This window comes from Rana temporaria, chromosome 9, assembly GCF_905171775.1.
Source record: "Rana temporaria chromosome 9, aRanTem1.1, whole genome shotgun sequence".
In the NCBI taxonomy this organism is placed as follows: Eukaryota; Metazoa; Chordata; class Amphibia; order Anura; family Ranidae; genus Rana; species Rana temporaria.
In genome coordinates this window covers 35,300,264-35,315,319 of record NC_053497.1, presented here as the reverse complement: position 1 = coordinate 35,315,319, position 15,056 = coordinate 35,300,264, and the positions used below count along the sequence as shown (strand labels likewise).

The following is a 15,056-nucleotide window of genomic DNA, read 5'->3' as shown; positions in this document are numbered from 1 at the left end:
TGCATCACACTTACCTGCAAACGAAGCCCGCTCTTCCTTCCAGGGCCGTGGACTCCGGCTCTGTGGCTGGCTGGAGTCGTACGACGTTGCTCCCGCGCCTGCATGCGGGGGCCAACGGTCACGTATCAAAGATTGTGCCCTTCAGTGTGCATGTGCCGATGACGTCACAAGTGTATATGGTAAATATCTCCTAAACCGTGCAGGTTTAGGAGATATTTCCAGTACCTACAGGTAAGCCTTATTATAGGCTTACCTGTAGGGAAAAGTGGTATGTAAGGGTTTACAACCACTTTAACTGTTCTGTATCCTGACACCCACATATACCTTGTTTATTTTTTAAATAATAAAACTAGTTTTATATTTATTAAAAAATAATAATAAAGAAAGCCTAGGGCCCCCTCTGACAGGGGGGACCTGGGCAATTACCTATTTTGACCCCTTATAAATCAGGCACTGGTGACATGTCCCAAAAGGCTGTGGATAGGGGAAGGAGGTGCCCCAAGTAGACGTCATTTTACATCTAGTCAAAAATTGAAGAAGTGTTAAAAATGTACCCATGTCCCCAGAGAAAAAAAAAAACCACTTCAAGCATGTTAGAGGGAGAGGTGAGGATGAGCAACACTCTCACTTTTGAGTGAAGGTCTACTAAGTAAATTTGAGTGCCACTCTTTCAGAATAATGTCAAGTTGTTGGTTTAACATAAGATTCTGCCTTGGTGAGTCATTGTGTTTATATTGTGCGACTTTTCATGTTGTCTGTTTTTGTTATATGACAGACCTGGGTACAGGAAAGGCTGCCTCTTGCTGCAGCTAAAGACCATGGAAGCAACTTGCAAACTGTGCAGCAGCTCATCAAGAAAAACCAGGTGACTACATCTCACTTACAGAGTTACATTTCAAAATGCTTCCATTGTTATATTGCAGAGTAAAGTAAAAAACAATATATATATTACATGTGCATGTAAATGCTGGCGCCTCAATACTTCTAACAATATAGTGTATGTGTGTATATATATGTATGTATGTATGTATGTATGTATGTATGTATGTATGTATGTATATATACAGTACAGATCAAAAGTTTGGACACACCTTCTCATTCAAAGAGTTTTCTTTATTTTCATGACTATGAAAATTGTAGATTCACACTGAAGGCATCAAAACTATGAATTAACACATGTGGAATTATACATAACAAAAAAGTGTGAAACAACTGAAAATATATTTCATATTCTAGGTTCTTCAAAGTAGCCACCTTTTGCAGCAGACACATCTCTAGAACTGTTAAGAGGAGACTGTGTGAATCAGGCCTTCATTGTAGAATATCTGCTAGGAAACCACTGCTAAAGAAAGGCAACAAGCAGAAGAGACTTGTTTGGGCTAAAGAACACAAGGAATGGACATTAGACCAGTGGAAATCTGTGCTTTGGTCTGATGAGTCCAAACTTGAGATCTTTGGTTCCAACCCCCGTGTCTTTGTGCGATGCAGAAAAGGTGAACGGATGGACTCTACATGCCTGGTTCCCACCGTGAAGCATGGAGGAGGAGGTGTGATGGTGTGGGGGTGCTTTGCTGGTGACACTGTTGGGGATTTATTCAAAATTGAAGGCATACTGAACCAGCATGGCTACCACAGCATCTTGCCGCGGCATGCTATTCCATCTGGTTTGCATTTAGTTGGACCATCATTTATTTTTCAACAGGACAATGACCCCAAACACACCTCCAGGCTGTGTAAGGGCTATTTGACCAAGAAGGGGAGTGATGGGGTGCTGCGCCAGGTTACTACCTCTTGAAGCTCATCAAGAGAATGCCAAGAGTGTGCCAAGCAGTAATCAAAGCAAAAGGTGGCTACTTTGAAGAACCTAGAATATGAAATATATTTTCACTTGTTTCACACTTTTTTGTTATGTATAATTCCACATGTGTTAATTCATAGTTTTGATGCCTTTAGTGTGAATCTACAATTTTCATAGTCATGAAAATAAAGAAAACTCTTTGAATGAGAAGGTGTGTCCAAACTTTTGGTCTGTACTGTATATATATATATATATATATATATATATATATATATATATATATATATATATATATATATATATATATATATATATATATATATATATATATATAATATGTATGTGCGTGTGTATACAGCGGATAAAATAAGTATTGAACACATCACCATTTTTCTAAGTAAATACAGTTAGTTTTTTTTCTTCCATGTATTCACCAAAACATATTCAAGCTATAGTTTTATAATGGATATGGACTGAAAGTGCACACAGTCAGGTTTAATTTGAGAGTATGTACATCCAAATTGGAGGAAGGGTTTAGGAGTTACAGCTCTTAAGAATAGCCATCTTCCCTTTTTCAAGGGACAAAAAGTAATTTAGACAATTGAATCAAAAGCTGTTTCATGGCCAAGTGTGGGCTACTGCTTTGTTATTTCTTCATCAATTAAGCAGGTAAAAGGTCTGGAGTTGATTTTAAGTGTAGTATTTGCATTTGGAATCTATTGATGTGAACCTACATCATGCGTTCAAAGGAGCTGTCCATGCAAGTGAAACAGGCCATTGTAAGGCTTCAAAAACCAATCCATCAGAGAGATAGCAGCCACATTAGGAGTGGCCAAATAAACATGTTTGTACATTCTGAGGAAAGAAGAACGCACTGGTGAGCTTGTCCACATAAAAAGGCCTGGACGTCCATGGAAGACAACAGTGGTGGATGATCGCAGGATCCTCTCTATGGTAAAGAAAAACCCATTCACAACATCCAGACAAGTGAAGGACACTCTCCAGGAGGTGGGCGTAGCATTGTCAAAGTCTACAATCAAGAGAAAACTTCACGTTCAGAGCAAATAAAGAGGGTTTACCACAAAGTGCAAACCATTCATAAGCCTGAAGAATAGAAAAGGCGGATTAAACTTTATCAACAAACATCTAAAAAAGCCAGACTAGTTCTGGAAAAGCATTCTTTGGCAGGATGAAACTAAGATTAATCTGTACCAGAATGACGGGAGGAAAAAAGTGTGTAGAAGGCTTGGAACAGCTCATGATCCAAAGCACACGTCGTCATCTGTAAAACATGGTGGAGGCAGTGTGATGGCATGGGCATGCATGGCTTCCAGTGGCACTGGGTCATTGGTGTTTATTGATGATGTGACAGAAGACAGAAACATCCGCATGAATTCTGCAGTGTTTAGAGATATACTGTCAGCACAGATTCAGCCAAATGAAGCAAAGTTGATTGGACGGCTTTTCACAGTACAGATGGACAATGATCCAAAACACACCGCAAAAGCAACCCAGGAGCTTTTGAAGGAAAAGAAGTGGAATATTCTGCAATGGCCCAGTCAATCATCTGATCTCAACCTAATTTAGATGCATTTAACAAAGAACAACCGAAAACAGCTGCAGTTAGAGCATGGCAAAGCATCAGAAAGGCGTAAACCCAGTCTTTGGTAATGTTCATAGGTTCCAGACTTCAGTCAGTCATTGCCAGTAAAGGATTCTCAACAAAATATAAAAAATTTAATTTTTTTTTTTTTTTAATGATTACATCCATTTGTCCAATTTGTACTTGATATGCATGTACAACACCTTGAATTAATGCTGAAGGTTTGCGCTTCAAATTCATATGGATTGTCTTTCATTTTATTCTGGTGGCATACAGAGCCAAAAGTATGAAAATTGTGCCTGTGTCCAAATATATTTGAACCTAGCTGTATATTTCTAAAGGTGCTATTGGAATGAATTTTTAACCACATGTTGGTAACAACCCATGCAATCCATATATACAAAGAAACCAAAACAAATAAGTTCATAAATTAAGTTATGTGTAATAAAATCCAATGACACAGGGAAAAAGTATTGAACACGCTAACTGAAATTTTATTTAATACTTCATACACAATCCTTGTTGGTAAAGACAGCTTCAATACGCCTCCTGTATGGAGAAACTAGTCACATGTGTTGCTCAGGTGTGATTTTGGCCTGTTCTTCCACACAAACCGTCTTCAAATCTTGAAGGTTCCGTGGGCCTCTTCTATGAACTCCGTTCTTTAGTTTCCATAGATTTTCTATTGGATTCAAGTCAGGTGATTGGCTGGGCCATTCTAGCAGCTTTATTTTCTTTCTTTGATCCCCAACACAAAGCAAAGGAAACTCTCAATTGGTTTCGTTGTCTTGCTGAAATGTCCACCCTCATTTTATGTTCATCATTCTGGTAGATGGCAGCAGATTTCTATGAGGAATGTCTTGGTACATTTTTCCATTCATCCATCCTTCCTTCAATGATATGCGGTTTGCCAGTACTGTATGCTGAGAAACAGCCCCACACCATGATGTTTCCACCTCCAAACTTCACTGTTGGTATGGGGGTGTTTTTGGGGTGATGTGCAGAGCCATTTGACCTCCAAACATGGAGTGTATTATGGCATTCAAAGAGTTAAAATTTGGTCTCATCTGGTCGGACTATAGTCTCCCAGTATTTCACAGGCTTGTCTAAATGTTGTGCAGCAAACTTTAATAGAGCTTCAACATGCTTTTTCTTAAGAAATTAATCTTGCATGGTAAGCGTGCATTTCTTTCTGAAGCCCTCTAACTCTTCTGATAATTCTATTCTATTCACTCCTCTGTCAGAAATCTTGCGAGGAGCACCTGGTTGTGGCCGGTTTATGGTGAAATTATGTTGTTTCACTTCTAAATTATGGCTCCAACAGTGCTCACAGGAACATTCAGAAGTTTAGAAATCCTTCTGTAAGCAATGCCATCAGTATGTTTTGCAACAATAAGGTTGAGAAGGTCTTGAGAGGGCTCTTTGCTTTTACTCATCATGGGATGTCACACCTTTTTATAGGCCTTCAGTTGAGACTGAACCAGCTCATATTAATTTGAACAAGGTGCAGGATTGCTAATTACTGATAGGTTTCCGCTGGTGTCTTGGGTCTCCATGCCTGTTTTCACCTCCTTTTTTTCATGTGTTCAATACTTTTTCCCTGTGTCATTCTAATTTATTACACATCACTTCATTTCTGAACTTATTTGATTTGGTTTCTTTGCATGTATGGATTGCATGGGTTGTTACCGACCTGTGGTGAAAATGTCGATATATATTTACCTAGAAAAATCGTGATGTGTTTAATCCTTATTTTACCCGCTGTGTATATATACACACAGTTTTTCAGACAGATCTGATCGAAAGTTCAATGCAAGTCTATGGGCAGGTGGCTGTAAACAGACGTACTTAGGTAGATTCACGTAACTTTAGGGCGGCCTAGCCTAGCCTTTTTAGGCTACACCGCCGTAAATTAGTTAGGCTAGTAGTGATTCACAAACCACTTACCTGCTAATCTACGGCGGTGTAGCCTAAGACGAGTGGGCGCAAGGGCGCCTAATTCAAATGACTTAGAGGGGGGCGTGTTGTATGGAAATGAGGCTTGACCTCACGTTTTTTGAAGTTTTTTGACACTGCGCATGCGCCGGGCGACTACATTTCCCAGTGCGCATTGTGGCTAAGTAGGCCGTACGGGCCTATTGATTTCGACGTGTACGTAAACAACGTAAATCCCGATTCGCGGACGACTTGCGCAAACGACGTAAAAAATTCGAACCTCGCGGCGGGAACGGCAGCCATACTTAACATTGTTATTCCACCTCATAGGTGGAATAACTTTAGGCGGCCTATCCCTTACGGAAACGACGTAATGCGACGGTGTAGGCCTGGCGTACGTTCGTGAATCGGCGTATCCCCTCATTTACATAATCTACGCCGGCCGCAATGGAAGCGCCATCTAGCGGACAACAGAAACATTGCAAGCTAAGATAGAACGGCGCAAGCCGGCCTATCTTAGCTTTGTTTAAAGCGGGAGTTCACCCATTTGTAAAAAAAATATTTTTCTCCCCTTAGCTTCCTGCTCGTTCGGTCTAGGGGAATCGGCTATTTGTATTAAAATATGAGCATTACTTACCCGTTTTCGAGCTGCATCTTCTTCCGTCGCTTCCGGGTATGGGTCTTCGGGAGCGGGCGTTCCTTCTTGATTGACAGCCTTCCGAGAGGCTTCCGACGGTCGCATCCATCGCGTCACTCGTAGCCGAAAGAAGCCGAACGTCGGTGCGGCTCTATACTGCGCCTGCGCACCGACGTTCGGCTTCTTTCGGAAAATCGTGACGCGATGGATGCGACCGTCGGAAGCCTCTCGGAAGCCTGTCAATCAAGAAGGAACGCCCATTCCCGAAGCCCATACCCGGAAGCGACGGAGAGGATGCATCTCGTAAACGGGTAAGTACTGCACATATTTTAAAATAAATAGCCGATTCCCCTAGTAAAAACGAGCAGGAATCTAAGGGGGAAAAGTGCCCTCTAAGGGTGAACCCCCGCTTTAAGTGTATCTCTGTTTGAGAATACACTTAAACAAACGCCGGCGTAGATTCAGAGTTAGGTCGGCTTATCTACTGATAAGCCGTCCTAACTCTTTGTGAATCTACCTATGTATGTCTGTTTACAACTGCCTACCTCCAGGTCCAGAAAAAAAAGAATGAAAAGGACTGTGTCCTTTTCAGTATTTCTGGACCTAAACATGCCTCATCGGAGGTAGCCTGATGTAAACACCCAGCAACCCATAGATCCAGCACAAGTCTTCAAATGTCCACTGGCAAAATGTGGACAAAAAACTGAACAGGCATGGATTATACAAAAGTCGCATCCATCCCATTCTGCTCCGAATCAGCAGGAGATCTGTTCATGGACCCCTTGCTGAATGTATCTGAGCATGCCTTTGTGAGAGGACACTAAGTGGAAATGTACCCACATTTTGGAGAGATTTCTTCTCACTTCCTATGGTGTATCTAAGGCAGGAAGTAAAATATTTATGTGTCTGTGTATTGGCTTTTACTGTAATGGTTTATAAATGTGGGTGGGTATATAAATGTTGCATTTTTACTTAATTAAAATGGAACGCCAGCTAATAATCATTCTCTCCGAGGAAATAAGGAGAAGTCCTCTTCGCCTAAAGGCACCCCTGCGATCTATACCAGATCCCCCCTCCACCTTGGGGGGATCTGTAGTGGAGAAGGATCTGGGGGTTTTAGTTGATCATAAGCTCAATAATGGAATGCAATGCCAAGCTGCGGTTTCCAAAGCGAGCAAAGTCCTTTCTTGTATTAAGAGAGGTATGGACTCCCGAGACAGAGATATAATTTTGCCCCTGTACAAATCATTAGTAAGACCTCATCTGGAATATGCAGTTCAGTTTTGGGCACCAGTTCTCAAAAAGGATATCGGAGAACTGGAGAAAGTGCAGAGAAGAGCAACCAAACTGATAAGAGGCATGGAGGAGCTCAGCTATGAGGAAAGATTAGAAGAACTAAATCTATTCACTCTTGAGAAGAGGAGAATTAGGGGGGATATGATCAACATGTACAAATATATAAGAGGTCCATACAGTGTACTTGGTGTTGAGTTATTCACTTTACGGTCAACACTGAGGACAAGGGGGCACTCTTTACGTCTAGAGGAAAAGAGATTTCACCTCCAAATACGGAAAGGTTTTTTCACAGTAAGAGCTGTGAAAATGTGGAACAGACTCCCTCCAGAGGTGGTTCTGGCCAGCTCAGTAGATTGCTTTAAGAAAGGCCTGGATTCTTTCCTAAATGTACATAAAATAACTGAGTACTAAGATTTGTAGGTAAAGTTGATCCAGGGTAAATCCGATTGCCTCTCGGGGGATCAGGAAGGAATTTTTTCCCCTGCTGTAGCAAATTGGATCATGCTCTGCTGGGGTTTTTTGCCTTCCTCTGGATCAACTGTGGGTATGGAGTTGGGTGTATGGGATTGTATTGTGTTTTTTATTTTGTTTGTTTATTTTTTTGAGGTTGAACTGGATGGACTTGTGTCTTTTTTCAACCTGACTAACTATGTAACTATGTAAGGCAGTGGGATTCCCAGAGCAAAATCAATTAATAGTGCAGCCATATAATCTTCGCCATAGCTATGCAACACCAGCAGATGCTTGCAAACTTGACATTGTTCTAATAGGTGGTCTTGTATCTCTTCTGTTAAGAACCTGCGGCGAGAGATCCAGGTACATACCCCGCGAGTAGACGACATCTTGGAGAGAGCATCGGCCATTGCCAGTATCCGCAGTCCAGAGGCAGAGGGAGTCCGGATAGGATATGATAGCCTACGGGAGATGTGGGGTGTGCTGCGGGAGGAAGCTGAAAGGCGGCAACAGCTTTTAGACATCAATTACCAGGTGCAGCAGTATTACTTTGATGTGGGTGAAGTGGAGACGTGGCTGAGCGAGCAGGAACTTCTCATGATGAATGACGAAAAGGGAAAGGTAAGACATTTTTTACTATACTAATATAAACCACAAAACTTAATTTCTTAAGCAGTTGCAATTTTAGAATCTGTTACCTAATTCCAGAAAAACATTTTTTTAAGCTTTAATAGAAGTGGGAAAGAAAAGGTGTATAAAAAAACATAATAAATCTGTTGGATTTTTATTAATGTCAGTGACCCCATTGTGCAGGTGTTCCTTCACTTTCTATACAGAGAGCAATAAAACAATGTCAGCTATTCTAACCCTTCCTCCTTTAAAATGTGCTTATTTTTGTGTCTGTGTCCCCATTAGAGAGATTTCCCATCACTTATTGTCCTAGCAGGTGAGAATAAATCCCCCCAAATGGGACACCTACCTTCCTCGTTGCCTGTAAAATCCATTTCTTGGAGTACAGGACAATGGCAGATTCACAGGTTATAGACAGATACTTTTCTGTGATGAATATACGAGGACCTTTTTTACCCTTTCACTTTCAGCAAGCAATAAGAAAACCATAGAGGGGAGAGTTGCCTGCACTACATTCCAAAAAATGGATTTTACTGGTAAATTAATCCTCCTATTTTCTTGCACATACAGATGCTGAAAGGTCTAGAATGCACTGTTGTACCTATTAAACTAAGCCATCGAGGAAAAGGGGAACCCGATCCTTGGCCAAATAGGCCTAAACCACAGCCTGATGGGTCCACCTAGCAATGTTGGAACAAGACGCAGAAAGTCCCTTACAAGAGACTTAGAAAGCACAAAGAGGCAATTAAATTGCCCCTATACATCCCGAACCAAATTCAGAGAAAGCAAAGCAACTTCCCGAGGGTCAAGATAGGACAAAAGGACTGATTGAGGTAGAAGGAGGTAACCACATTGGGCAGAAAGGATACCCTAATGCCGATCGGTCTATCCGATGAGAATGGTCTGATGGACCGTTTTCATCGGTCCAAACCGATCGTGTGTGGGCGCCATCGGTTATATAACCATCGGTTAAAAAACCATCGGTTAAAAAAAAGCCAACTTGTTTTAAATTTAACCGATGGATTCCTAACCGATGTGAAAAAAACGATCGTTAGTAGGCACAACCATCGGTTAAAATTCCATGCTTGCTCAGAATCAAGTCGACGCATGCTTGGAAGCATTGAACTTCGTTTTTTTCAGCACGTCGTTGTGTTTTACGTCACCGCGTTCTGACACAATCGTTTTTTTAACCGATTGTGTGTGGGCGCGACGGACCATCAGTCAGCTTCATCGGTTAACCGATGAAAACGGTCCATCGGTCCGTTCTCATCGGATGGACCGATCGTGTGTACGCGGCATAAGTCAAAGGACTTAAAAGTCCTTTTGTGTTTTTTTTTTTTTTTGTTTTTTTTAAGATTCATACTTCCCTAGATGAATGTTGCATCGGTCTGATGCTGCATCTGTCCCCGGCACCTCTAACCCAGGAGTGTAGTTTGTTCTGCACTCCTGTGACCCGTTTTCAGCAGACAGCGGGCTGTAGTCCACTGTCAGCTGACGTCACAGAGCCGGTCCTCCGACAATGTAGTCTGCCCACATGCCTGGAACCGGCACCCGGCTCAGCCTCTCAGCAAGCCGCTGAAGAACCTTGTGTTCATTGATGAAACGCGTCAGCATGACAAATCCAGTGGTGTCTTCACCCCACCGCCATCTCGGGTAAGGGAAACCGGCAGTTTAGAGAATAGAGACTGAATCACCCCAGCAAGGACACACAGAGGTGCTGACCCTTCCCTATTTAATCCAAAAGTGAAAAAAAGATTTGGCTTTAGAAACACTTTTTTCTCTTGCAAACAAAGGGCCAGATCCTCAAACCAATTACGCCGGCGTATCTATGGATACTCCGCGTAATTTCAAAGTTCCCGTGTCGTATCTCTTTTGTATCCACAAAACAAGATACAACAGAATCTGGTCTCGATCCGACAGGCGTACGTCTTAGTACGCTGTTGGATCTTGGGTGCATTTTTCCGCTGGCCGCTAGGTGGCGGTTCCGTCGAATTCCGCTAGATACGGCGATCCACGAACGTACGTCCGGGCGGCGCATTTTTTTACGTCGTTTGCGTTTGGCTTTTTCCGGCGTGTAGTTACCCCTGCTATATGAGGCGTACTCAATGTTAAGTATGGCCGTCGTTCCCGCGTCAAATTTTTAATTTTTTTCGTCGTTTGCGTAAGTCGTTCGCGAATAGGGATTTTCGTAGAATGAAGTCACCATCGTAAGCATTGGCTTGTTCCGGTTTAATTTCGAGCATGCGCACTGGGATACCCCCACGGACGGCGCATGCGCCGTTAAAAAAAAATTAATTTACGTTGGGTCACAACGTATTTACATAAAACACGCCCCATCACATCAATTTGAATTGCGCGCCCTTACGCCGCCAAAATTACACTACGCCGCCGCAACTTACGGCGCAACTTCTTTGAGAATAAGGAAAATACGCTGTAAGTTACTGCAGCGTAGTGTATCAGAGATACGCTACGCCGGCCGCAACAATGCGCCGCGCTACGAGGATCTGGCCCAAAGTCAGATTCTGATTTTAGTTCCAATCTAACACTTTGGGATATCCTTATTAAAGCAGAGCTCCACCCTGCTTATTTGCCTCCCTCCTCCGCTGCCACATTTGGCTCCTTTCAGGGGGGAGGGGGTACCTGGTTTTGACAGGTACCCGCTCCCACTTCCGGCTAACTTCGCCACAGCAATCTCATACGGAAGTTTGTCCCCCCCCTCACATAAATCTGCTCACATAATTTGTAATCAAAACTTATTTTCCATTCTGAAGTTTCCCTCCAATCACTTTGCATATATTATATATATATATATTGCCATTCTGTGCTTGTCAAATATGCTGCAGAAATCGCCCTCCGCAGAGTCTGGCTGCAGCCATTTTAACTGTGGGCAGCGGAAGCTGCTGCCTGTTCACTTCCTGGATTTACACAGAAACACACCTCCAGTTGTGCAGCCCTGCAGCTCTCATAGGCCCTCTCATGACTCATTCCCCCTCCATTCCTGCCAAACTCTCACAAGTGTTAGGCCCCATACACACGAGAGGATTTATCCGCAGATACGGTCCAGCGGACCGTTTCCACGGATAAATCCTCTCAAAGATTTCCGCTGATTTCGATGGGATGGAGTGTACACACCATCACATTGAAATCCGCGTGGAAATCCTCTGCCGATGACGTGTCGCGCCGTCGCCGCGATTATGACGCGGCGACGGGCGCGACGCTGTCATATAAGGAATTCCACGCATGCGTCAAATCATTACGACGCGTGCGGGGAATCCCTTTGGACGAATGGATCCGGTAAGTCTGTACAGACGAGCGGATCCATCCGTTGGAATGGATTCCAGCAGATGGATATGTTGTGCAGCACAACAAATATCCGATCTGCTGGAATCCATCCCAGAGGAGATTTCTCCGCGGAAACAGATCCGCTGGCGTGTACACACCATAGGATCTATCCGCAGAAACCCATTTGCTGGGATTTATCTGCGGATGGATTCTATCGTGTGTACGGGGCCTAAGAGAGAGAGAGAGAGCTGTGCATGATGTCATAAGCCTAGGCCAATGACCAGACAAGAAACAGGAAGTGGACTGTATAAGGTATTTAATGGCAGAAAAAAGAGTTTTACTATCCAAAGTTAAAACAAGGGAAGAAGATTTAACAGATGGAAAGTTGAAAAAATTACAAGTACAACAAGCATAATGTAAAATAGTATTGCAAGAGTTTACCGCGCTACAGGCAGATAATAAATAAAATATAAAAAAGGAACCACAGCGCTGCAAGGCATAACCATAATCACACATTTGTGGGGATCTGTGTGCTAATATAGAACTTTAACTATTTGTGTATTCTGAAAACAAAGGCTAGTTAAAAAAAAAAAGTAGCAATCACCAGTGTACAAAAGTTTAGTAGCTCTTGATCTCTACACTATCACTGCTGTCCAGTTTTGGTTGTATTTATTTATTTATATATTGGCAAAAATGTTTCTATTACAGGATGAGCAGAGTACGTTGCAGCTCTTGAAAAAGCACCTGATGGTGGAACAGACCATTGAGAACTACGAGGAAACCATTGCTCAGCTGTCTCGCCAGTGCCGTAACCTCTTAGACCTAGGTCACCCGGACAGGTGAGCCCGTGACATTCCTAGGTGTGCCTCACTTTATATAGCAAAGTGAAAGCTCTTGGCAATACACAAAATTTAGTAGTACTTGTGCAATCTGAGTAGCCCTTAATCTGTTGGAGAATTTACATAGTGACCTTCAGCAACTGTGAAGCCTCATACACACGCTCGGTTTTCTCGGCAAGAAGCAGCAAGAAAACTGCTGGCAGAGCTTTCATGCCGAGTACACCGTGCGTGTGTACGAGGCTTTTAGGTTTCTCATCAGGAAAACTGCCCAAAATCTCAACTAGAAAAATAGAGAACCTGCTCTCTATTTTCTCGTTGTGATTCTCGGCAGTGTTTTCCTGCCAAGAAACCCGAGAGTGTGTATAGTTTCCTGTCACCGTGGAAACCTGCGCATGCTCGAAATGACTTTGACGCATGCGCGGTAGCTTCCTGGGCATAGGTATGGTATAGCAAGATAGCGGCGATGGCATCGAATGTGACGAGCGCATGCTCGTCGTAGTCAATGACGTCACCGTGTTCGCTCCATTCAAAAGAACGGTGGTTCTTTTGAATGGAGTGTCTGTACACTCGGCCGGCAAGAGATTCTTGCCAAAAATCTCGCCAGGAAAAACAAAGTTTTTTTCCTGACGAGATTCTGGGCCGTGTGTACAGGGTTTAAGGCCCTGTGTTGTAAGTTGTATGTTATTTTGGGAAAGAGTCAGACTTCGAGCTACCTTGATCAGTGGTGGCTGAAGATAACATAATGACCATGTACTGCACAAGTTATTGGTAGATGGCAGAAATTAAACTTTCAGGCAAAATAATGGCCACATAATACAAGTCCCCCAAGGGCAGACCCTACAAGGTTTTCCTATAGCTGTTGTGAGAAAATCTTCTTTCCGTTCTGTTGAATCTGACTGGCGCCAACAGCAGCTATTACCATATTCCTCCTCCAGCACTCATCAGATCTTCTCTGTGTATATATTAGTTGCATTTGATAAATAAAACATTATGCCCTGTTTATCCATCTGCTGTCTGGCCCTTATATACTTCACTGAGAACAGTGCAACTGGCACCTGTGAAGAGCCCATGTATGAGTAGCCCCTGTCGGATTATTTTTTGCTGTTCTTGCTGTGGAAATTTACCCTTACTTCCTGTCCTGGAAACACAATAGGAAATGATTGGATATCTGCCTAACATAAAAGGAATTCTCATCTTAGACGGGGGCCTAATCTGGCCCTTGGGGCACTATTCCAAACAACTGACATCAATGAAGGGGCAGCATTCCCCCTACTGACACCATCAATGGGGTACTATTCTCCTCATTGATATCAACAGCGGGGCACTATTCCTCCCAATAAATGATGAGGGCACTGATGCCAGGATATTTTCTACACTCACTGGTCACTGTCCAGCCCCCCTGAAGCCTGAAGGGCAGTAAACTGGCCCCTTGCTTGGAAAGTTTGGAGAACCCTGTCCTAGACATTTGTCATAAAAAAAAAAAAAACACATGATTTACCCTTACCTCCTACTCTGGTGATATTTGAAAGAAATTGAATTTCTTATCCATTTCTGTTTCATTGACAATGACCGCCAGGGTAGATAGAAGGGCAATTCTTCCCAATGAGAACAAACTCTTGTGCCCATCCCATTGGGTGGTTTTGTGGGACTGACAGCCCCAACTTTGTCTTTCTGTTCAAAACAATGCAAATTAAGGATGAATACAAGCGCACAGGAATTGGGGTATAGACAACAAAATAAAAAAAGTCCATTAAGGAGTCCATAAATGCAGGGTATTACAAGTCCAAGTCCTTTCTGGAGACATGTAATAGTAGGGGGACATTAATGCCGCGTGTAACGGAACATCCCACTCTCCACTTGAGTGCTTCCGTCATATACCGCTTCCTATCAGTCTGGATATAGATATCGGATATTCCACCTGCTCCCAACACACACCGAGACGAGACTTGTTTGTGTGCTAAACATGAAGTGTTTAATAGAACCAAGAATGCAACCTTCTAGCAGAGGTCCAAATTCTTAATCGTACCTCTGCGCATTGGCAAACGCAGTGCGTTTTTTTGCAAGCACCAAACCATATGGTGCCGCAGCACCATGTGGCTTGGTATGGCCAATTAAAAAAAGGGCCAGGGACTTCTTTTTCTGTATTTCCCATATACAGCAACCCATTGAAATGAATGTGCGGTCTAGATGCAGAATGAAGGACACCATGATGTGAACCTAGCCTTACATCCTTCACATCACAATCCCGTTATTAAATCAGTGTTCCCTGTCCCCTCTGCACATCACAACCCTCATTTTTATCACTTTCACATACCCCTTTACATCACTTTCCCCGACTTCACATCAGTCCCCCTTCACAGCAGTGTGTGTCCTCAATCCCCCTTCACTCACATCACCCCCCTTCACGTTACAGTCCTTGGCCCCCCTTTATATCACCTCCCCCTTCACATCCCTGTCCTCACCCCCTTTATAACATCCCCCCCTTACACCGCAGTGCCCATCCCCCCTTAATTTCCTGTCCTTGGCCCCCCTTCATATCACCCCTTCCGCCCCCCCCCCCCCCCCGTCCTTATTAGCAGTGAC

The 15,056-nt window shown here is 43.2% G+C and overlaps 1 protein-coding gene across 1 annotated transcript in view; it reads left to right on the top strand.

Annotated features, from left to right (window-relative positions):
- Positions 1–15,056, top strand: part of SPTBN4 (spectrin beta, non-erythrocytic 4) — a 220,513-nt gene that overhangs the window by 167,165 nt on the left and 38,292 nt on the right. The window contains exons 23-25 of the mRNA XM_040323157.1: positions 776–865; positions 8,065–8,343; positions 12,343–12,473. Coding sequence (XP_040179091.1) covers positions 776–865; positions 8,065–8,343; positions 12,343–12,473 — 500 coding nt within the window. The remainder of the gene's footprint in view (positions 1–775; positions 866–8,064; positions 8,344–12,342; positions 12,474–15,056) is intronic.